The following is a 25,496-nucleotide window of genomic DNA, read 5'->3' on the forward strand; positions in this document are numbered from 1 at the left end:
AATGTAATACCCTTCTAGTCAAGGTAATATAATGGCTGTACATTTTATGATTTTATATTTTATAATTTTGCACAGTCTACAGTGGCAGAAATGGAATAAGTAAATCTGAAATGCATGTATTATCATATGATATGCAAATTAATTCACATACCACATTTATATCCAATACACAGAATTGCCCTGTGTGATCTCATATAGAAGTCTTTATACATGTAGAAACACCATGCAATCACACAGGGTTCCTAATAATGGGCATTCAGCACATACAGATGAATGTCTCATAGACACCTCTTTCAAATGCTATACTGAATAACCAGTAGGAATCACAACGTTAGCTACAGGTAAAAGACAGATGTAGCGCCCTCTCCCTATTAATATTCGCCACCTATCCTTTCCATTCAGTGAATGAGACTAGATTTCAGGTGTAGGATCTCTTGATTATCATTATATGGGATCTAATTCTGGGTGGATGCATTATGAGTAAATGTATAATTATTTAAGACAAAGTCAGTTGCATGAAATTGTCACATGCTTTGTGAAGATAGTAGTAGCATCAAGACATTTTTAAAAATAATTTGCTTAGCACTCCAAAAGTCCTTTAGAAAATTATCCCCTTAGAACTGACCCATTCCAATTCTGCTTAGCTTAACATTTTGATGAGAACACACCCTCAGGTTGCATGGCTGCTACAGAAAAACTAATTAACAACACTCCAGTAGTTTTTACTGTTAGAGAACGGTCTTTTACTAATAACTTATCTGTGCTTTATTCTACCTCCAAGCTTTGAATGTCCTTAGAATGAATTCCCCTCTCTCTGTCTCTCTCACACATAGACACATCAAAACATTTAATTCTGGTATTTTATGTCATGTGAAACTCAACCTCCCAATCTTTCTCAGTTGATTTTCTTTTGAACTAAATAAGCAATTTGGTGAATAACATGCACAAATAAAAACAATAGGCAAATGAACAAGTTTAGGATGATCTGAACTGACAAAAGTAGATACATAATAAATCTATAATTTTTTTTTATTATACTGTTACTGATAATTTATCTTTAAACTCCAGGAAAAGATAATACGAGATTGATCCCACATTCATATAATGCTAAAACTTGGTATCACCCAAGGAAACTGATTTATTATAGATTCAAAAGAGTATATTCCTCTTCAGACATTTAGGCTTCGAAATATTAATTGGGTGCTGCATAACTCCAACCCTAATATAATGGATCAGACATAGTTATTTATCCAGGAATCCATGCTTTGAGTGGAATACATGTGAAGTTTCCATACAGTCCAGAACACCATGCTTTCAGGAATTCTGGATAGCACAGAAGCTTCTGTATGGCAATGTAGATTAAGGGCCTCCTTCATGCAGGAATTCATATTTATCACTAAGACACTTACAGGAGAAGCTGCTTGGTAGTGCTATAGTGGAGATGTGCTACATGATCCTTCCTTTTTCATATAGTGCATAACTATATTAGAAGACTTATTACCACAAGATGTGCTGGTGGCTTTAAAAACTTTGCAAATCCTGATCATCTTTTTTTCGACTTAGCCCCCCCCCCAAAAAAAAACAAAACAAAACAAAAAAACCTAGGATTACTTAGCTACAATTCAGTAACAATTTGCCATCTTATAGTGACAGGAAGTTTTTTTAAGCACTGAAATAAGGGTTGAGCCTCTGGTAGAGTCAACACATCTATTTTAGCAAACAAATGAGTGGGGATGCATCTTATCTTATTTAGCACTATAGCTGTAGTTAACTTCAAAAAATAAAAGCATCCGAAAGATAGGGTGAAGTGGTGATTTTCAACAGAATCCAAATCTAATACACATCTTACCTCTGATATAAGCGGTTTACCATTTTTAAACCAACTATATGAAGGTTTTGGGTGACCAGTTGCTTCACATTCCCAAACTAAAGTTTCATAAAGAGAGAGCTGTGCATTCTCAATGGTTTTGTTCCATTCTGGAACAGCTGTAGCAACAAAGAAAAAGTTATTGTAACTATTTTTAGTGTATGTTGTCCCAAAATTTTGGCAATATAACCAATCAAAAACATAAATTGACATTAAAATCTATTAAAAAAGAAACCTGGCCACGTACATTTTAAGGAGGCAATTTGTATATGAAAGTCCACAATTAGAATATAACAATAGATGCTTTCCCCCATGTCTCTCCTAACAATTCTATCCTTTCCCAATGCAGTGCATCCAATTCACCTGTCATTCTGGCTCTGATCCATTCATCCTAGTCTAAAATATTGAACACTGATATATTGCAAGTGTTCACACATTATGCCAATCAAAACATGTCTTGCCTCCTTTTGTTTTAGTTGTTGTATGAACTCAGCTATTGTTTTATGTTTTCACATCTTCTGTGTACCTAGTCAGTTGTAGTATATTCAATAAGTCATTACTAAACAAACTATGGCATAGAGTCACATGAAAATCCAGCCATGATATACAGTGCTACTTGTCTGTGGCAAATTCAGATAGTTTGTGCTGAGTTCTTTAAAATGGTCATTATCTATTTACATTAACCTTTATTTGTCTAATCTCCATTGATGTACAGCATCTTACAATATATTCACTGAATTCTAAAATGAATTTTAAGTTTCAACTCTCCAATACTTTTAATGAATTCAGATATTTTTGCTCTTAATAATATCCTGTGAGAACTAAGCATTTAAATATTTTCCCTAAAACATCACTAGTATTCTGTCTGTAACCAAATCAATTTGCTCACCATATGTAAACAGTTGGCCCCGGGCAACATCTCTTCCTTGTACATTTCTTGCAATACATTCATAAGAAGCTTCATCTTCCTGTTGAAAATCTGGGATTTCAAGGATTCCTTTGGATGTATTGATTTTTCTGGCCAATGGGATGCCATCTGATCTCTTCCAAGTGATACTGGGAACAGGACTAAATGAACACAAGACATTACAAAATGTAGGACCAGACATGGTTTAAAGCAAAACTGTTTATGGAAGATTGCACTCTCTTGAATGGTGGAGTATTATCAACAGCGAAATATTAAACAAATTATTTTGAATGAAAATAAGCTTATCAATGGGTTTTAATAAATGTAGAGATAACAAATAATTGATCAGTGGATTTCACCTTCTTGGAGAAATTCTAGTGACTATGGAACTATGCTATGCATATGATGGTGAGGACGAGCCACCTTTGACATTGCTTGCCATTCAAAATAGAAAGAAACTGCTGATGATTTGGCCACATGCTTGATAAATGTTCCATCCTTTCTTATTTATAGTAGCAGAGGTATTAACAGAAGAGCTGATATTATGATAGCTTGATTTAGATATCAAATGTTGATGCTGTATTTTCTACAGACACTGGAAAGATCTAGGGGGAAAGGTATCTGCACTATCCAACATAATCTTTTGTTCCAGATTGTGTATCAGATTTGCATCCTGGAACAAACTGAGGCTGTGTAAAGTGGATTGTTGCATCCATAGGAGCTGGACTTTTTTCTGTCTTCATTAGATTATAACAAGAACAAAGTTCCTTGATGAAACATAATATTTGGAAACCAGTGTTTCTGAAGTAACGCTTCAGCGGTTCGAGTCCAGCCTTCGCGTTAGCAGGGTGAGCTCCTGTTTCCTCCCCAGTTCCTGTCAACCCAACAGTTTGAAAACTCACGTGAGTAGATAAATGGGTACTCTCACTCTGGTGGGAGGAAAAATGCTGGCGGCGCCTTGCAAAAAGGAGTCGGGAGCAGTTGCTGGTAAGCGCGAAAAACTGTGCGGGCCCGAAAAGGGCACGAAGCAACGGAAACCCCGCCTCCTGCACTCGCCAGCTGGGCTCTGCTCTAGGAAGAAGGCTCTGGCAAACCACTTCCGAAACACTTGCCTTGAAAACTGCAAGGACTTGTCCAAGCAGTCACTGCAGAGTCGGTAACGACTGAGCGCAGATTAAAAAAAAAAAAAAAAGACAGACTGAAATTCAAGTTTTCATTCACAGGACAAGCCTTTCTCCCTTCACCTACTTTAGCTTCTTCTCATGTTCCTTCCCCAAACCTGCAACTTCAAGACTGGGTAAGTGAAGATGGTGATATCTTCCACTGTTATGAGAAAGAAAACAGGTCTGATGTATGACTTCTGGTGTGCATCAAGCTCTCAGAAACTTGGGTCAGGCCCATGGTTGCCATGGTGGCCATGAATTGCCCCAGACAGGGTTAAGATGAAATTCCCTCAAAATTTAAAGCTTTGAAGACACCATTGCCAACCTGGTTATGGAACCTAGCAGCTCAGGCAGGGTGCTGTTGCACAGAAGGGACTTCAGTATAGCAGGAAGAAACCCAACTGCTCCCTAGAACCCAGTTTCAACCACAGGGCCTCATACCCTGTTATCTGAAGCTCATAGCCTCTGAAAACCATTATGTTTCTGTGGAAGACAACTGTTCCCCCCCCCCCCCCAAGCTTGTGGCTTTAAAGCATAAAACCCAGGTGGACATATCTCCAAGAAGGGAACTCTCTCCTTCTGCCCTACCCAGGCCTCAGTTTTACATGCCAGGTTGGTTGCCTTATCCACAATTAAATCATGGTCTTATTACATAACAGTTTGGCATTCCATAATGAAGCCCAGGGCCATAAAGAATCTGAAGCCATGACCTTGGGGATGAATCCTGAGAGTGGGAGGCCAGGGCAGGTTTTAACCACTGGCCCCCACTATCCACCTGAGTGGCCAGTCCTCAGCTTCCCACCATATCCCCTTCTTCCTGCATTATGATCTTAATGGGACTACCTGTCCTCTCTTTTACCCTTTGGTTCCTCCCACCCTCACTACTCCCCTTCCAGGTCATAGAGAGCATCCAGTTATCTTATCCTCACGCTTAGTCCTTATATAGTTTACCTTTCTCTTTTTGGAATCTTTAAATATGTTTTGCATCTACTGTTATGGAATTATCACTGATTTACAACACTTGAAATGAAGCCCATAATCCTCAACTGCAATTATACTCCCAGCTACATGTTTGTCTCTCCTTAAAACTTTTAAATCAGACTAATTAGCCATAAACAGTACTGCTGCAACACAATTTCCCAACTGTAGATTTTAATATAACAATTTAAAATAAATTATTTTTAGATGTTTATAAAATACATTGAGTGCTTGATTCATGCAATTATTTTAAGTATGGAGATGACTCACTTGAATTTGGACTTTAAAAAAGTTCCTTATCAAAGCCTCTTGAGTAAAGTTAGCAGTTGTAGTGTAATAAGAGCTGTCCTTTTATAGATTGCCAAAGTACTAAAACAAAGGGAAATAAAAAGCAAAAAGCAAAGAAAGGAACAGGCAGTAAGAAATGGAGACCCTCAATGTTCTGTATTGGGACTGGTCTTTTTAATGTGTTCATAGATTATCTTAATTTAGGAGTAAAATGGCCAAGTCTGCAGATAATATCAAACCATTCAGGATGATGAAAACCAAAAGTGATTATGAAGAGCTTGAGAAAGATCTCTTTAAACTGGCTGAATGGTCAAGGAAATGGCAAATATGATTTAATTTAAACAAGTGGAAAGTGATGGAACTTGGGGGAAAACACCACCCCCACCACATATACACAGAGTTACAGCATGAACTGTCTATTACTAACCAAAGAAAAGGGTCATAGTAGATAATTCTAGCAGATGTGCAATAAATGTGAAAAAGGTAAGTTCCATACTAGTGATCATTAGGAAAAGAATGATGAATCAAAGAAACAACACTGTCATGTCTTTATATAAATTTTCTGGTATATCATCTGTGTCTGAAGTATTTGCTACAATTCTGGTTGCTACATTTGAAAAAGGATATAATAGATCTGGAAAAAGTTCAGAAAAGGACAACCAAAATGAACAGCAACTCAAGCATGAGAAAGAATTAGAAAGTTTGGGACTCTTTAGCTGAGAAAAAGAGTGATTGAGAAGAAACATAATGAAGATATATAAAATGATGCAAGACATGAGGGAAATCAATAGGGAGAGGTTTTTCGTCTCTCAAGATACTAGGAAACTGACTGGAAGGAAATGTCAAGCAGACAAAAGAAAGCATTTATTTCCATCAAATCATTTTGATTCCTAGTTACCACTTCGATAGATTTTCTCCATTAAACTAGCTTGTATGAGTTTAAAATTAAGAAGATGGTCTAACTTAGTTTCAATCTTACTTCCATTTGTAGGAGAACAGTAGCAGGAGTGAGGTGTATCTCTATATTCTGTCTATGAGTACCTGAGACTGGTTAGCTTTATGAAAAACAAATTGTTGAACTACTAAGAGCTTTGGTTAGATCCAGCAGACAATTCATATATTCTGTGTGGAATGAAACTTTCTTTTTAATCCAAAGTACATCATCAAAAAAGCAGTGAGTCATTTAGAGAATCCAGGCATGTTAAGGAAATCCTATTTAAACTCACCTTGGATGGTGTGAAAAAAAGTAGGGTTGCACTTGATTTATGCTTGGATGAGGGGCTACCAAGAAATCCAGAGCTATTAACTAGACTGGGTAGTTGGGGGAAAAAAATCTTCCATTTTGCCACCAAGCGGGGCGGGGCGGGGCGGGGGGGGGGATCAAGATATCTGTATATTCACCTGGAACAGAGCTTGATTTGAAGGGGAATTTTAGACATGACCCTTCCTGCATTATAGCCTTAATGGAACTGCCTGTCCTTTCTTTTCCCCTTCGGTTCCTCCCACCCTCCTTACTCTCCTTCCAGGCTATAAAGCACATCCAGTTATCTCATCCTCACCCTTAGTCTGACTTAGTCTCACTTATTTCTGACTGTTCAGAAATAAGTTCTGTTAAATAAGACTTTCTCCCAAGTGGGTGAGTATAGGGTTGTAGCCTTATGATATTAAAAAAAAGAAAAGAAAAAAAGAAACCAGCTGTGCGCAAATTTGCTGCATGGAAAAAGCATAAGAATCAATCCAAGAGAGGGAAATATATACAAAATGTATAATTCAGCAAAGGGATGTACTTTGACTTGAAACAAAACAAAACAAGCAGTTCTGTGACGTTTTAAATGTTGTCAAGTAAATTATGGTTTGGGAATTGATAGGCTAAAGCAGGAGTGCCAAACCCAGTCCTGCATGTCCTCCATATGTTTGGGTGAGGTATGTAGGGCTCCTCCAAAAAGTTGCTACTGATTTATCATTTTCATTTGACAGGGAAGGAAACTGCAAAATACAAGGGAGTCATCATATCAACTGTAATTAAATTAAATTAAATATTTCTTTTTATTTTTCTTTTGCCCTGTTTTTCATCCCTTTTTGGTGTGTAACCTCTGATATAAGATTTGAAGATCAGGTGTAGCCTTCGGCCCCAAAACTACCGCACAGCCCCAGGTTCTATCTTGTTTGGTCAGATCCAGTCTGCAGCAGGTAATATTACTCACCCACGTTCTCATGTAAAATCTTTTTATGGTAAATCTGTTTAGGAGTGAAAAAAGAGAGAACCTAGAAGCCTTGCTGCCTTTAATGGGGCCCACTGAAGCACCTGAGAAACCAGAGACCAGTAAAGCAGAAGCTGCATTAAAGATAATCTAATACTAATCCTTTCCCCAGGCAAGAAACAAGAAAGGTGATGCAAAGAAAGAATAGCCTGGAGAAGACCACACAAACAAACTGCCCTCCAACTGACTGCATTTCAGAACAAATACAATATTCCATGTGAGCAGCTTATTACAAATCAAAACATTTGACATAAAAGTAAAGAGAAAGCTGAAAATTATAAATTGCAAGCCAAAAGCAGAACAGTGACAAGAAGAAAGGCTTGGTAGGCTAGGGAGAAGGCTGGTCTTATTTTGCATTTTTATAGCTTTTTATCATTTTAATTTATGTCTAGATCAATTGACTTTATACAGTAAAATGCTCCAGAATGAACAAGGCTATAAATACTTCTTGAGTTCCTGGTAGCATCAGAAAACGTAGACAATACACATTTTTATTTATTATGCCAGCAGAAGACGGGGAAATATTAATAGTCATCCATTTCATAGGATGCTCTTGTGCTGCAGCAAATGGAAGCAATCAGCCTGGCCACACCTGAAAGATGGTGAACATTTTGGAACAGCTTTTATCAGAGGTTCTGTGTCTATGGCTTACCATTGCTGCAAATGATGTCATGGAAAGATATGCAATAGTAATATTTCAAGACTTCAGTTTGAGAAACAAGTATTTCATGTTGATGATGTTTGTTCCATTGATTGGGAACACATCCTTGCTTCCAAAGAAAGTACATGTTCAAAGGAAAGCCTGAAGCTTGCACAATTCATGTGCTGCCGTGTATCTGACACTGTGTCCTGTTTGATTTTAGGATTGATAAGTACCATTGGCTTTCAACTGGTTTCAGAAGCCAGTTCATGGGGCTAATTTTTACTATATAATATGGGACAAGGCAGATGGACTATATGTAAAATTGCCCCCTTTTCTACTAGGAGCCTATGTGAAATAGGCCTGATACATGCCCCATTGCTGAGCGATAAGGTCTATGGGGAATGGTTCCAACTGTGCATGAATGTTGTATCCATTTCTTTTAAAAATGCACTAGATATCAATATGTTTCTGGTCATGATGTGAAGTGTGATTTAGCAGAAAATGAAAAGCTATACAAGTTTTGTATCTGCAACACTTAAGGATATGTTATTTTCATTCCTTCTGAGTATTCTTTACATCCTAGTGTGAGCTGTTGCTGGGCTGATGAAGATGCACAAGGCTACATTAGATGTAATTTAGATTTTTTTTTCAGTCCAGTTGTTCTTTCTCACTATACCATGTAGCACTGAAAAAAAGCATTATCATTATTTTAGGCAGAGTTTTTCACTAGCCTATGCATTTTTAGTGCAGCCTGAGGTTTTAATTACTTGCCATAATGTGTCTCTTTTTAATATGCAAATGGTGGTTTATGATTTATGATGAGTTGCTTATTATTTTTGCTTCTACTACTGTAATATTATTTTTAACTGTTGATAGCCACTTGAATGCTAGTTTAGAGAACAAAGGTGGAATATAAGTTATTTTATTTATTTATTTTAAAAACCCCTAAAATGTATGGTATTTTGCTTGAAGAAATGCAAAAACATATTGGCAGTGGAGTACTTTGTCTTTGCATTATCTATATAAATTTGGCATAGTGATAAAATGGATAGAAATGTAAACATAAAACTAATATTCAACAATACATGCTTATACTGGGTAGAGTTTATTTTGCCAAGAAACTGCCCTCTCAGGATTCAGGCAGAGATATTTTCCAGCACTTTTACTTGTAAGGCAAATTAGGTTGCAGCCTAGAATAACAATTAATTCTGCTGCCACATGCCATGATTTTTTAATATGGAAATTATTGGGCTCCTTCCTCAGGCTTTGCTCTGTACTTCTTGCTCCTTTATAGCAGAATATGGAGATGCAGGAAGTGAAAAGTTTGTCGAATGTTGAAAATACACTAATTTGCTACCTTTAACTTTGCCAGTTCAAGGACTACAAACAACTATAATAAAAAATTACCCAGTGAATCCCAATTTCTAATGGCAAAACACTCCTTTCTCCTTAACTGGAAATAACAGGGACTGGAACAGAGACTTATTCATGCAAAATGTGTGTTCAGCCACTGAATTCTGAGCAGCCCAGGCCTTCCCTGTCAGTTGCTATTTTTCATTTCTAATGTGGTATCCATATTTTGTTAAGATGTATGCCTTTAATTGGAACTTTTTCTTCAGACTTCCATCATCTTGGGCTTAATGTGAAATATTTTGTGATCAGGTCAAAGATAAGACATAATTGGAGTAGACATGTTGTAGATTGATAGAGATCGTGGATGGCATTTGTGAGAGCATCACAGGCTTTTAAACTGATATGGTGTTATTGATGTTCTTGTTACTTGTACAGAAATTAAAAAAGCAAAAAAAGCATAACCCTCATAGAAAATACTTGTTTTAGAAGAGAAAGGGAGAATCAGAGGGACTTACTTGTTCCATGGTAAAAAACAACAACAAAAAAAAAAAACCCCCAAAAACCCACCAACCATTTACCTGTTTTTTAGTCTCTGAGAAATTCTTTTCACCTTTTGCAATACTTTAGGAACAAGCAAAAGTTGGCATGAAAACTTCAAAATAGAGACAGCGTTTCACAAGGAAAGACTCATGTGCCAACACATTAGTTCAAGTTCATTGTGACCTGGATAATGAGCATGGCTGGCTGGGGAATTCTGGGAGTTGAAGTCCACACCTCTTAAAGTTCCCAAGGTTGAGGAATACTGCTCTAGGATATTTCCCAATAAGTGCCGTCTTTCTTTTTTCTTTTTCCCCCTTTTCCTCTTCCTCTTCAAGGTCTTTGTCTGTCTAAGAACCTTCCTTTAGTTAAATAGTAGTAAACACTTGGCTGTTCTTTGTTCTTTCTTTTCTTTTTGCCAATTTGCCAACTGTGCTATGAGTATTAGGAACTAAGAGTCATAAGGAGCCCACCCAAGGGAAGATTAACGATGAGTTTTACAGAATAGGATCTCAGATAAACTAGGCCCCTGTGGATGTTTACAGACATTCAGTCTCCATCCTTAAGGGTGGAGAGTTGTGGATATATTTCTGATCTCCAAATTTGCTGAACATGTTTATATTTCATATTTAAGCTTCCCTGGTATGATAACTTTGGTATGAACATTCCATGCCACACATATGTAAATCATCTGCTGGAGTGGTTCAGCATATACACATAGCCCCGCTACTCTATGAAAGTTTACATTAATGCCTATTTTTGTTCTAGTATGACACTCTGACCTTTCCCTTACTCTCTGTGCTAGTTATCACATCGCAGTTGATATCCGACACTTGTGAATTTGACACCATTTGTGCAGTGAAAATTCTCATTGCTTTCCTTAATCTAATCAAAGTGATTCTGAGGGATACCTCAGTTCTCTGCAGTAGATTGGGGGGGGGGGGGGGGGAAGAAAGACTGCAGAGAGGAAAAGAAATCTATTTGATTCACATAGATAGACATGATTGGATGCAAACTAATGTCTACAGAAACAATTGTGACAACATGGTTACCACATCTTCATCTCAAAACAGAGAAACAATAGGTTTAATCCAATTCCCTATTTAGTATGAGTTAGAAAATATATTTTGCACAGTGGAAACAGTTTAGGATGAGATAGACAGGAATATAGTGGATTAATTGTAAATGTGCATACATGTATTAGTGAATACCATCTTGATGCATGAAGACTGGAAAATAAGAATCTGGTAACTCTAAAACTATTTGTGCACTTCTGGCTGCTATTTCTTTCTGTGACAAGAAGGGAAGCAGTCAAGCAGCAGTTATGTTAACTATCTACAGCAGGGTTCCTCAACCTTGGCAACTTTAAGATGGGTGGACTTCAACTCTTGCTGGCTGGGGAATTCTGGGAGTTGAAGTCCCCCCGTCTTAAAGTTACCAAGGTTGAGGAACCCTGATCTACAGTATAGATGAGAACATTTCTACCCAGCTATCAACTACATTACACAATAGTCACCACATTGAACAAGCACCATATTCATAATATAAACAGAAAGTTCACTAAATAGACATGTGAATATTTTCTTTTCTAAATTTTCTTTTGGCTTTATCATTCATTATAGTAAACTCTGTAGATCTCACTGTCTTTGAAAAATAAATACATGGACAGACATTTTAAGTACTCTGAGGGGGGAAAAAATGTCTCCAGGAAACTGACAAGCTCTCAATTTCATTTTCTTCTATTTAATTCATTTTACCAACTGTGAATCCTGTTTGATTCCACTGTTTATAAATTATCACAAAAAAAAACTTTGCAAAGCTATTCATAAATAAGGAAACAAAACTTCCAGAACACGGTCACACAGCCCGGAAGACCCACACCAACCATCGTATTCTGGCCATGAAAGCCTTCGACAATACTATTCATAAATATTTTCAGGCATACTACTAATGTATGCATTTATATCACTTTTTGTGATCTGTTTTCCATCAGAAACTGCCTTTTTATCAATATTTCCTTTAACATACAACTTTGAGCTGTTAACTGAAACATAAACTTTTAGATATTATGGTTTTCAGTAAGTGTGAATTCAGCATATTCTGCTAACATTTCTGATGGACCAAATTTTATACCCACCCCTATGAGTTCTAGGTATATAAAAGATAGCTGCACTCCTATTTTTTTCTTCACAGTAATATGTAATTTGAATTAATAGGGTTTAATTTTGAATATATTTAGAATTAGAGTTTGCTTTTAATGCCTTTGTGACCCAGGATTTTATGTTCATTACAAAATGTCTCCTTAGCAGTGATCCATTAGAAATCAGCAATGAAAATCCTTTAACAAGGGGGAAAAGAAAAAAAACCTGTAAAATGAACACATTAAAAATTCATACTCAACTGAGAGCTTTTGCTACTGTTCACTTTAATAGAAGAGTTGGTGTTTGATGTGATAATTTAAGCACTATGGAAAAATATAAAGTTTTAATTAATGGTAGAATACATTTTGTGACCTTAGTTTTAGAAATATGAATGAGCAAAGGGTCCCTTACTCACTTGTGTTTATTGTCCAATAATATAATCAGAAAAGTATCCTTTGTGTACAGAATCATATTCTATGTTGTATCCATGTTAGCAGATTAGATTTCTTGGTAGTTACTAAAAGCTTATGAACATGGCTAATAATTATTTAAAAAGGCAGACTGCAATTAGTGCAACCATATTTGAAGTATATATATGCAGAAATTAAACTTCCAATTATATTCATAATTTTTAACAAGGGATTCCAAAAATAATATTGCAATTAACTTTATGAATGTAACCATTTAAATATAAATCTGAATTTTTCAGAAGTACTTGATTGGACTACCAGAAAATGCTCTACATGGAGACAACCCAGAAACTGGAAGATTATAACAAGACGGCCCCACAGATAGAAAGACACCTATGTTAAAGTCACTGCATTAGTTGCCAATAGGTTTTCAGACCCAATTCAAAGTGCTGGTGATTACCTTTAAAGCTCTAAAAAGCTCAGCACTGGGATACATCAGACAATGAAATCTGTCTGTCTAGTCAGATCATCTGGAGAGAGGCTATTGAAAGTTCCCTCCCCCCATCATGTCATGGGGCATAGGTGAGACAGCAGGCAGTCCCCACCTTATAAAATACTTTCCCACCAGAAGTATACTGAGCCCCCATCTTGTTTCAATTCCAGTAAGACAGGTTTATTTCAATGCATTCTTGGTCTCAGTTGATTGCCTGAGACCAATACTTATATTTTCCCCGCACTCAATCGTGACCAATTCTGCAGCGACTGCTTGGACGAGTCCCTGCAGTTTTCAAGGCAAGGTGTTTCGGAAGTGGTTTGCCAGAGCCTCCTTCCTAGAGCAGAGCCCAGCTGGCGAGCGCAGGAGGTGAGGTTTCTGTTGCTTCGCACCTTTTTTGGGTGTGCACGGCTTCCGCGCTACCGGCAACTAGTCCCGTCTCCTTTTTGCAAGGCGCCACCAGCATTTTTCCTCCCACCGGGGTGAGAGTCCCCATTTCTCTACTCACATAAGTTTTTGAGCTGCTGGGTTGGCAGGAGCTGGGGAGGAAGCAGGAGCTCACTCTGCTGCGCGGAGCTGGGCTCGAACCACTGAAGTGTCGACCATTTCTGGCCGGCAACTTTCAGCATATAGACATTGTTCTGATTTGCTTATTTATTATTAAGTTTTTGCTTTTCTTTTTGTTGATGTTGTATGATCAGGATAGAATATAAGTACTTTTGAATGAATGAATGAATGAATGAATGAATGAATGAATGAATGAATGAATGAAGACTCTGTAGCTGTCAGTTCCTATACAGCAGAGCTATGCAGTCTTCAGAGGGTGTGAGTGCATAAAGCAGCTTCCCTCTGCAATGTCTTAAAGTAACTGCATCTTTTCCTTTGGCAAAATACCTGAAAGCAGTGTGATTCCAGGAAAAGGTGTGGCTGCTTTGAGGTGTCACAGAAAGAACTGGGCATGGTCAGCCCCAAAGGTAAAGTCGATTGAACATAATTTAAATGCAATTTTTATTTGAAGTAAAGAAAATTAACTAAATTCAGTTAATATGGACTCTGCTCATGTATTTATGAATTTTGCCCTGAATTTTGGAAAAACTTTGCATCTGACTCAGTGGGGGCTTTGGTTGGGTATCTCCCATGTTATGGGAAGCCAACTGTTGGTATTGGAAGTAGTTTTCAGATGATTCTCCCAAGAACACTGGAATAACACTGTATTACATTATGATATGCAGAACCTTTAGACTGTGAAATGTTTTGATCTAGACACAGCCACTCTGGGTGGTCAAAGTGTGAAACAATAGATCTGTGTTTCAAGAGTTTTGTTCTGAGGTTGGAACAAAACACAGCATTTTATTCTGACCATGAAGCAAATGGCATCATTTCAGGAGTTCTGGCACTTCCAACCATGACGATTGGGCTCTTGTTTTGTGACTTGTGATTGTGTTCCTTTTTTCCAAATTTTACTCAGCCTGGCTAGTACACCAGCAGAGAAAAATCACGTTGCTAATGGTTTAGACTGGGTGGAGGGCTGGGAGAGCAGCCAGGCAGAAGAAGGCAGCTTTCAGACATGTGCCAGCCACTCAGCCTGCTGATAACTTACTGTAGTTTAGAAAAAATAATAAAATCAATCAGGCTTTGGTGTAAGGTGTTGGATGCACCATTCCTATTCACCAAATTATTTCCTTTACAGGAAGGGAGCAGCAGAATACAGGAAGGATCACCTGCCATCCCAATTTCTATCTTTATTCTCCTGCTGTTATGTTAGAAAAAAAAAGAAAAGATTAAGGCTGGAACAGCCAAAGGCCACTCCCTTTGGGGCTGTCCATGCTAATTAACCTGTATTGTTTCGGTAGCTCTGGAAAGTTCCACACCGTTTGGTATATAGATCATGTAAATTCTTGCCCAATGATCATTCTTCTCCCTGTTTTTAGAGCCACTTTGGTGTAGTGGTTAAGGCACCAGGTTAGAAAGACGGAGTTCTAGTCCCGCCTTAGGCACAAGGCCAGCTGGATGACCTTCGGCCAGTCATTCTCTCTCAGCCCTAGGAAGGAGGCAGTGGCCGACCACTTCTGAAATCTTGCCCCGAAAACTGCAAGGACTAGTCCAGGGAGTCTCCAAGAGTCAAGTCTGACTGGAAGGAACAAATATATATATATATATAATATCCCTGATTTTGCCTACCTTTTATCCTGTTTTTTCCAGTTAACAGTTTTTGAAGTTTATTGATCCTTAATAAGTAAAGTAGTAATAAGTAAACATCATATATTATGATATTTAATAAGTAAACATCATATATTATGTTTCATATGCATACACGTGTGTGTGTATTCTAGCTGATCTGAATGGTGTATGCACTTGTTTTGATTTGAATACAGGGACTGACTGGGAATGTGCTTGGTGGAAACTAACAGGAAATTACCGATAGTGATTTTCCAACATATAAGAATTAAAAGCAGGTAAATGGGTTGCACAAATGTTATTCTATCCTTGATCTGTGTGTGCTTTTGTCTGTATGTATATCTTTGTACAGCAGGAATCATTAATAGTTTTAGTCAGTGATGTCACAAAAGTAAATAAACAAACCCCACATGGTGCAGATATCATCAGATCATGATGAATTCTAGCAGAAGTGATACAATTATTCCCAGGAAGCACACAGTTAATTTGAAGAGCCCTAATCTTGTCTGAATTGACCACTTATAAACCTTGGTCACTGCTAATCCTACTATTTTCTTTTTCTTGAAGTTTTTAAATGCCATCACCTACAGTAAATAAACAGAACAGGCAAAGCTCCATATTGAGTGTTTTTGTAGCAAATAAAACTCCAACTTTTGAAGTTACTGTCTGCCTTGAAAACCTACATATACAGTGTTTTCAATGAAACCTCTAAATGGATATAATGGCCATATTCTATTTTGAATGTTTTGAAGTAAATAAGACCCTATTGATTGTTTTGTAAATGGTTTGGCCAATTAGTGCAAGAAAAAAATAACTTTTTAAAATTGTCCTGTGCCTTTTGAAGCCTAAAGACCTATTGGTGATGCAATAAATGCACACTAATGTAACCATAGTGAAAACAGAACAAAAAGCCATAGCCAGAAAACTGTAATTGAACAGAATGAGATAGAACTCTAGGCATGTATGGAGTGCATTCTGCAAAATAAATGTTTAACAATAGATAAAGAGAGGGAGTGCTGATTACATGCCAGGTGTGATGGACGGCATGAGCGAAGAGGATCTTGGAATGGAGCTTCAAGGTTACAGGGAGGGGGAGAGACATTCCAAGCATCTCCTCAGCCTCCAGCCGGAGTGTGTGAAAGTTAAGAGAAGGAGACTGGCCCCTCCCTAAGGGGCTCAGGGTTATAGTTGCTCTTGTTGAGGAATTAGAGTTAGTCTGGCACGATTCTGTCTAATAGGTGTAAGCTAGTAAAGTAACTGAACTGTTCCTGGATTTGTCTCACTGTGGTTCTTGGGCTGAACCTGACACCAGGGCACGTTCCAGTGCAGTTAATCTAGGCATGTGCAGAGAGTAAGATTCCAGTAGAAGAGAATATGTGTAGCTCGGGCTTGAACTGTGGAGTCCCTGGAGTTCTCTGAGCTTGGCTGTTTTCTTGCAAACATGTTATTACCTGGCTAGGTAGCACAGAAGATGTTACCTAGCCAGGTAACAAAACATTTGCACGAAAACAGCCAAGCTCAGAGAACTCCAAGGACTCCACAGTTCAACCCTGAGCTACACATATTCTCTTCTCTTCTACTTGTACCACATACGGGCGTCAAACGCTTCAGAAAGCACACAGATGGGAGAAATTTGCATGCAGGCAAACCTCCACCAAGGAACAACTATTCTTTCTATATGAATGCCTAAGACAGCATACCCTGCCTACAGTGTCAGATACAAACCTCCAATAAACTGCACAGCTGGATGAAAAAATAGTGCAACAAAGCGGCCATAAAATGATGCAACTAATTATCATGGATGTGCACCTCAGACTTAGCAAACCCCATTCCATTCTAGCACTGAAGATGTTACCTAGCTGGGTAATGAGACGTTTGCAAAAAAACAGCCAAGCTCAGAGAACTCCAAGGACTCCAGGGAGTAAGATTGGCAGACAGGTCATAAAATCAAGTTGGGATGGGGAAACATGCTACATCTGTTGCCTGATTTTCTTTTAAAGTAAGCGAGATGTCAATTGCCTACAGAAAAATTAGTAGGGAGATTTTTTTTTTTTTAAGAAATGAAAACTTTAAAAAAACAACATATTAATGTTTTCAGGCAGGGGCTGAGAGATATCTTGATTGAATATATTAGCATGCAGATTAGCTCTTGTGTTTGCCCTGTTATTTGTTGGTTGCACACTGAAAGTTTATTTCAGAATTTGAACAGCCCTCTCTTTTCTCTCTTAAGGGATTTTCTGGTAACTAATTCTAATCTAAGCTGATTTTTTTTTTCATTAGTTGAAAATAGAGAGGTGTTCTTATTGCTTTCTATCAGGATTTAACTGAACGTTTTCTAAATATTTTACCTCACGCAATGTTCCTATTATATGGGTAGTAGATAGTATTCGGCCTAACTGCCATCCCACTTATACTTGTAATCTTAAAATGAAAAGTAAGAAAGCAGCAGGTAGTCATGAATACGCATTATTTTCTGCAATCATAATACTCTAAATAGTTTGTGTTTTGTTACACTGAAACACTGAAACAGGTGTTTAAATTTCAATGCTTTGTTCAGAGGTTAAAACAAAACATGGTTTGGTTTCATGCACACCCTGAATTATTATGATGAAGATACAGGAATGATGCATGCATTCTGGGACACCCTCTATTCAGGGGCAATAAATATAATATGAACCATAGAGCATACCTTGGAATCTTGCATTAAGCATACCGTATTCATGGTAGACATGGAGTTTTCACGGTTGGTGCTAATTTGGAGAGTATTTCTTAAAAGTACAAAGTTAGCAATAAAAAACAATGGTGACATCAGTACTGCATGATGTCTGTCACATGTGCAGGTTCATACTAAAATAAATACCACTGGGTGTGTACAGCCAATATGGCATCGCATCAGAGTGCCATAGCACTGCCATCTGCAAGACAATTTCGACTGTCTTAAGGGGTACAGGAATTGGTTAGCAAAATGTATTTAGTATTTTTTAAGGATCACATCTCAGGATTTCCTACCCCTCACCACTTCCATAAAAATGGTCCAGAAAAAATGCGCTCTCAGTGGTTTGAAACACTAGAATGTTTTTTAAGAAGAAATGGTCTGAACAATTTTTTACCTGGGCTTGGTAGTTAGAGGCCTTTAAAAATATACTTTTACCTCCCAATGTTTGGTCTGGTCAGTAATCATATTTAATGACTGCAGAATTGTCCTAAAGCAGAAATAAGATCACTTCCCTGTCAACATAGATGAATTGTAATCAATGACCCAGTTGTCCTGTCATATACAAACAGATCTTCTTTCTGATAATATTTGAGCAATACAGGGTGCCTGAGATAGTGATACTGTTATACATTTTGTTTAACCTCTGAAATGGCAAAACACATGTCATCTGCTCCCTCTGGTTTTCCATTTTTATTTGGAATTTGGATACATGTTTAATACAATTACAGATGAAATTGTAGTAGGATCATTACCTCATCTTAGAAACTTTATTGGAGCTGCTACCTTTTCTCTTTAATAAGAGATATATCCTGGGGTTGCTCATTGCGATAGCAGTGCAACAAAAGCGACAGATGCAAACTTCATGCTGTTACAAGGAACAACACATTCTCAAATGTGTTGCACTTAAAGCTAAGGTTCTCTTGTGCTTTACCATAAATAAGTGAGCTCAGTACACAAATGTGCATCTTTGTGAAGATAAATCTCAACTTAGTTTGTCTGAAAGCATCAAAGCACAAGGCTGCAGTTGGTACTTTTATTTATATTCTGCAGAACAGACAGCAGGCGTATGGATCCATAAGTTCCCAAATTAAAAGTGAAGAAGAAAAATATTTTCTTCAAAGTGACAAGATGAGACACACTTGGCATCAATTTCAGTTTGACTGAAACAACACAAGAATCGCCAATAAGAAAATAAACCTCTTTCTTGAAATGAAGTCATGGGCAGACCATCTCTCAGTCCGTTCTACAGTATATCACTTAGCCTTTGCAGAACATTTCTTAATAAAATTAAGTTTACAGCTCAGATAATTAAGATCATGCCTGGTTAAACAGATGAGACAAAGAAGAAATCAAAACATAGCAGTGTGATGTGATTGTAAAATGAGCAAATGCAGTCTGAGCTTGTATCCAAAGAAATCTAATTTCTGTATCACAGGAGGTGTATGTAGTTCTAGGCATCAAGGATTCAGATAGCCTTGAATAGATGCAGACAAGGGCAACAAGGATGATGAGAATACTAGAAAGTAAGAGCTGCAAAGAGAAATTGAAGTAGCTGTGTATATTTCGTTTTGAGAAGAAAAGATTGAGAGGTGATATGATAACATTCCTCAAATACCCAAAAGGCTATCACTCAGAAGGAAGTCTCAACCTGTTAACCATCATTCTGGAGCAGTGTTTCTCAACCTTGACAACTTTAAGATGTGTGGACTTCAACTCCCAGAATTCCCCAGTCAGCATGTTAAAAAACAACAATTGTATGAACAGGTCACCAATGGAACTGATTATTCAGAAAAGAGAAGGCTTCTCTTCAGTAAATTGTGTTCAGGTAAAGGCTGGAAAGCCATCTGCTTGGGATGCTTTGATCTGGATTTCTGCCTATACACAGTAATGGACTGGACTTGGTAGGTTGGGGTGGCTCTTTTCAATTAGATGTTATTATAGAACAGTCAAGATAATCATAGCAGCACATTGCCACATTTAATTTTGCATAATTAAGATGTATAGTTGGTGAGCAAAATGAAAGCTATTTAACAAAACAGTGAAACTGAGGTCCCATTTCAGAAGGGTACAAGGGGGAATTGATTATTATGGGTGCAATTAGCAGGAAACAGAGGAGATGTTCTTGTCAGTGTCCACCCAGTGATGGGCAGAGGTTCCTGGGGGATAAATATAATAATGCAGCACACAACACAGTACACTGATAAGATAGATTTAGAAGAGAACTGTGCTTTTGACTAAATACCAATATTTGTACAATTTTTGATATTGCTAATATGTTTCCCAGCACCAATTTAACTAAGTGGTTTGACAGTGGGGCGGTGGTGTTGAATAATAGTTGGACTTCTAGTTACAATGTATTGCCACTTTGGCACAAAGAATCTGATTCGGTGCCAGTTTTGCAATCTTGAGGACATACCAGATATTAGATGAGTGGTAGATTCTGATTGGTTATCATGGGACCCAGGATGCAGTTCCATCTGACTGAGCAGGGTTCTGTTTATGTTTTGCTGAACAGGATAGAAAGTGAGCGTAGGACAAGAGGTTGGCTGGGGAAGAGAAACCTGATAAGCATGAAATGTCATTCAAACAACAGTTTTCTTGAACTGTCCAAGAAACTCCATGCAGACATTGTGGTTTTTTTTTCTAATTTGTTTATTTTGATATATGCCTGTTGGTGGACCCCATGCACATGTTCATTGGCACACAATGAATGTGTGCATAATCTAATGTGAACATAATCTAATTTCTGTACATTTGCATATTCTGTGTTAAGCTCTGAAAAGAAATGAGTAAGTGTGCCTGCCTGACTATCTGATGGAGGTCTTTAAATAGGAAACCTGCCTTTTCAACACCAGGCTAACTATATTACGTGACTAAAACTCATAATTATTAGCCAGTTCAAATTTCTTTAATTGGGTAAGAGTCCTAGACCTGAGTTAATCTCAAATTTTAATTGTGATTTTTTTGGACTATTATGACAGATAGTGGTGTCCTTTTTTCTTTTTAAGTTAAACTCTGCTGTAGTTATAATTTGACTCTATTTTTTCTTCTTGATCCCTAATTGGTCTTTTTTTGCGGGGTGAGAGACAGGTACTTCACTATAACTGTGTTATCTCCTGTCAAATAGTATAAAATGCAGCAAAGCTAAATTAGTCCTTTGACCTTCGTTTCTTGAAACTAATCCCATTAAGAGGTAATATACACAATTTGTGTTTCCACTTACAAGAAGGAAAATGAAGAGGATTGGAAGGACTTAAATAACATTTTCTTTGCTGGGGTAACTTTTCCAATTCCTCACCTAAAACATAAAAGACTTCTTTCCGGAAAATTACTTTCTGCTTATTTATTATTTTAATAAGCAGAATTTTGGTTTTGGTTTTTTCATCAAATGTGTTTCAAAGCAAATAGTTGTTGTTGGTTTTTTTCAATTTTTTTTTTTCCAGGGTCCTCAAAGCTTAGTGCCCCTAGCTATATTCATTTACAACTCTTTTCATCATATTGGTTGAGGAAAATGGAAATCACAGTTTTACACAAGCTGGAAGACTCCAAATTGCATAAGGGTATCCAAGAAAAAGTATAGATACAATAAAAATGGCATGAAAAAATGAGGGGAGGGGGGTGGGCAGAAACCAGAATTTTCAGATAATTGCTTTGGCAAAAACTATTGAAAAAAGGGCAGAGGGACAATTTTTTTTAAGTGTTTATTTTAAAGATTTTCATACCCTGACAAAATTGGGCCCATTTCTATACTTGTGGTTTATCGTGTCACCCAGACATCACTATAGTGATATAAGGCTCATCTACACTAGTGATAGGTTGCCACAGTGATGGCTGAGTTATGCTATAAGATGCTAAAAGTCATCTTTATCTATTGGCCTACTTATGCAATTCATTTTTTCTTCCTTTGGGTTTTCCTCCCTGGGTTAGGTGTCATATATGATTAATGAAATAAGGTTTAATGTCAAGGAAATGGCATTAAATTTTCAAAATCAAATTTAGTTTTAAGTATATGGCCCCAATATACAAATGAAGAGACAAAGCAATCTATAAAAAGTGCAGTCCTTTCATACTGGCTAGGTAGGTTTTTGGCAGCAACTTGACAACTTTGTCAGGCTTTGACACCTAGTATGTTGGCTTGGGAATAAAGGTATTACAAATATCCCACTTTGTGAGCTACGTGTCCCTCTAAACAAGCCTGAGGGGAGACAGCTGCTTTTGTGGAGCACTTTGTAGGAATTGCGGTTTGGTTGAAAAGTTTGTCATATTTAAACAAAGTGGCCAATATTTTTTTAATTATTTTTTTTCAAAAAGCCTTGTACCAGCTAGCTGCATTTCATGATCCCAGATGTACTTGGGTATAACCCTACACAGCACTGATTCATTCACACATGAATTTTACAACAAAAAATGAAGTTGGTAGCTCTAGAAGTCTTGCAATGCTGAGACCAGCCAGCTAATTTATGTTCCTCCAAAGGTAAAGAAAGAAATCAATGTAGATCAATGGCTATTAGCTTTGATGGCAATGGGATTGCCTCTGAAAGCTTTTGTTGGGAAACTAGTAGGCTTCCTTGTGCAGTTGGTTGGCCACTGTGACAACAAACTGCTGGACTAGATGAGTAGGACACTGCTTATGTTTTTATCTTTAAGTTTATGCTTACGTTCTTAAAAGAAGATCCATATAGCCACCTTACATACTGTAACTCAATGAGCATTGCACAGCCCATACAACTGTAATCTTCTAACAGAGGCTTTCTGGAAATGAGAAGATATCTATTGTGGAGTCCTTGGTGTTCTCTGTGCTTGGTTGTTTTCTTGCAAAGATTTTGTTACCTGGCTAGGCAACATCTTCAGTGCTAGAATGGAATGCGGTTTGCTCTTTGTTTATATATAGTGCATCTATGCCACTGTATATAAACAGAGAGCAAACCCCATCCCATTCTAGCACTGAAGATGTTACCTAGCTGGGTAATGAAACGTTTGCAAGAAAACAACCAAGCTCAGAGAACACCAAGGACTCTACAGTTCAACCCTGAGCTACACATGTTCTCTTCTATTGGAAGATATCTATAGCAAGGAAATATGTCACAAAGACATAATGCAAGTCTGTTAAATCTCATCCTGGAATCACCCCTACTACTGAATTCCAGGGTGTCTGGATATAACAGTTCCCCCAGTTGAAAAGATTCTACCACAGATAGATAATTACTGTATTTTTCCGACAATAAGACGCCCCCATGTACAAGACGACCCCCACTTTTCCAACCCAAAATTAAGAAATCAATATTTTAAAGATAGTGCAGAACACATTTTTATTTAGTAATTAGTTAACATTTACTTGATACACTCGGTGGGAGGAGGTCCAAACCATCTCTCTGCAGCTCTATTTCCAGGCTCTTTTGCATAACTAATTACATTCAAGCATGAGTGAAACTGCGATAGCTTGTCTCTGCAAACAGCCTTCCTCCAATTGGCTTGTTCAGCATCAGCTGACGTCAGTTACATCAGGCTCGTGACTGGAGGAAGTCTGTTTGGGAGACAAGCTATTTCACTCGTGATTGGAGGCTAGCAATAGGAGGAAGCCTCTCTGCAGAAACAAAGTATGGGCAGTGTTGCAACCGCGTGATTCTCGGCTGACTCCCTTGAATAAGACGCCCTTCAATTTTTAGGGGAAGGATTTTAGGAAAAAGTATCGTCTTATAGTTGGAAAAATACGGTAAGTTGTTGCCACTTGTGTTTGACTTGGGAGATGTTCATTTGCTTATTTTACATTTTGGGAGGAATCAACTTACAGGAGAACCCACTTCCCTAGGCCTAAGCTTTTAGACAAATGTATCCAGTTTTTCCCTTTAAACAAAATGACCAGCCTCAAGCAGTTTTAGAATGTGTGTTGCTAGCACAAATCGAACACCAGAGTTACAATGAAAAAAAGGGCTTTAATTTTAATAAAGGCAACCAAGTGAATTGTTGCAGAATAAAATAATTGATATAAGAGGTCTAACTACGTACAGGAGCTATCAATCAATAATCAGCACACAAAGAAATGAAAAAGAAACCAGAAAACTAAACAACTGAACAGAAAAGTATTGAAAAGAAGTAAAGCACTTGGCATTTCTGCCTATACTTTCCCCACCAACTTTATTCCATGGGCCCCACTTTTGCCTGGATTTGGGGCAGAAGCCTTCATTTATTGGCCCAGTCAGTAAATCTACTTCTCCATTTCCTGCCATTCTGAGAACATGCAGCTAATATCTGACTAGAAAAAGAAAAATTCCAGCTGTTTCTTTCTGGAAGAAGACTGGGGCTTTAGAGAGCTGTAGAAAACTTAAGAGTCACCAGCTAATCTGTACTGTCTACTCCATTAGAGAATCAATTTAGTTGGTGAACCCAGCTTGCACTGGCCATGGTTTTAGAAGAGGAGAAGTGGGCTGTAAAGAGAGTACCTCTCTTTTCATCACATGCTGCTATTGGGGGTGTTCTAGGCCCCCGTGTAGCATCACAGAGGGCTTGGAGGTGTTATTTTTCAGCGCTGGTGTTAGATTCATTGTTTGTTTTTAAGCTATTGCTGGGTTCAGTCTGACTATATTATCAGTATACCTGTTAAGTAATAAATGGAAAGTAACAGGAAAGTAGAAAATGGCCTGCCTCCTAAGAAGGAAGTCAACAAAGACACTGAGTACTGACTCGGCCCATTTTTCTTTCAAATGGGTAGCGCTACAGATTAGAAGGTGAAAGCTTGGACAGGTGTGTTCAGAGCTGTGCACATTGGATTTTAGCATTAAAGATTTACTAAAGAGAAGCTAGGCAAGATAGCTGGAAAACTTCCTTAAACTAGTTATGTTTATAATGAAGTCGATTTGAAAATACTTATTTAATGGTTACTGCCTTCACAGAAAATTACAGAACCTGTAGACTGCATGCCATAGTAACTGAGATGTACCAACTTTTTATGTTGTTTGATACCAACAGGATTTGGTGGCAATTGTATTTGTTCTTTGTTATTAAGTAAGGCTAATAATTGTGCATTATTTAAAAGCAGGTATCTGATGAGGAATTTTAATTTGATTAATCATATATGTTATACTTACCTGGAGTAATTATTTTGAAAGAACTCTTTATATACACAGGCATAAGAGTACCGATATTTCACACACTCTTAAGTGAAAAAATAATCAGCTTTACATAAAATGACCTTGGAAAATGTAAATGGTTGCAGTGTTAACATAAGCTTTGCATATTGAAATACCTTCTATAGTTAGGAAGTATGTGCAAAGGTGTGTGAACATATTGGTTATCAGAAAACTGATATCAGTTTTGTCAATGCTTAAATAAAAATACTTTGGTTGAAATTGAATCTTAAATATACAGCCTGAAAGCAACTAAACAGGTAAGCAATGTTTAAACCATATTGTTTCATGTCATTTGCACTGCTGCGTTTGAAATATTGACATGAACGTTACTATGTGTTTTATTACTACGTTTTCTATGATATTCATTTGCTTGTGAACTTTCTCTAAAGCTTTTTTTTTTTTTGCAGCATTTGCAGATGTTGTATAATATTTGT

General features: G+C 37.5%; 1 protein-coding gene across 1 annotated transcript in view; it reads right to left on the reverse strand.

Annotated features, from left to right (window-relative positions):
• The window catches only part of LOC103061671 (contactin-6), a 160,066-nt gene that overhangs the window by 66,583 nt on the left and 67,987 nt on the right, over positions 1-25,496 (reverse strand). Inside the window, exons 6-7 of the mRNA XM_088134694.1 lie at positions 2,757-2,935; positions 1,850-1,986 (exon numbers count right to left, since the gene is read on the reverse strand). Of these exons, the coding sequence (XP_087990820.1) occupies positions 1,850-1,986; positions 2,757-2,935 (316 nt within the window). The remainder of the gene's footprint in view (positions 1-1,849; positions 1,987-2,756; positions 2,936-25,496) is intronic.

Source organism: Python bivittatus, unplaced genomic scaffold (genome assembly GCF_059951505.1).
Source record: "Python bivittatus isolate LINGU-HERP-01145 unplaced genomic scaffold, Pbiv_v1 ctg000080_np1212, whole genome shotgun sequence".
Classification (NCBI taxonomy): Eukaryota; Metazoa; Chordata; class Lepidosauria; order Squamata; family Pythonidae; genus Python; species Python bivittatus.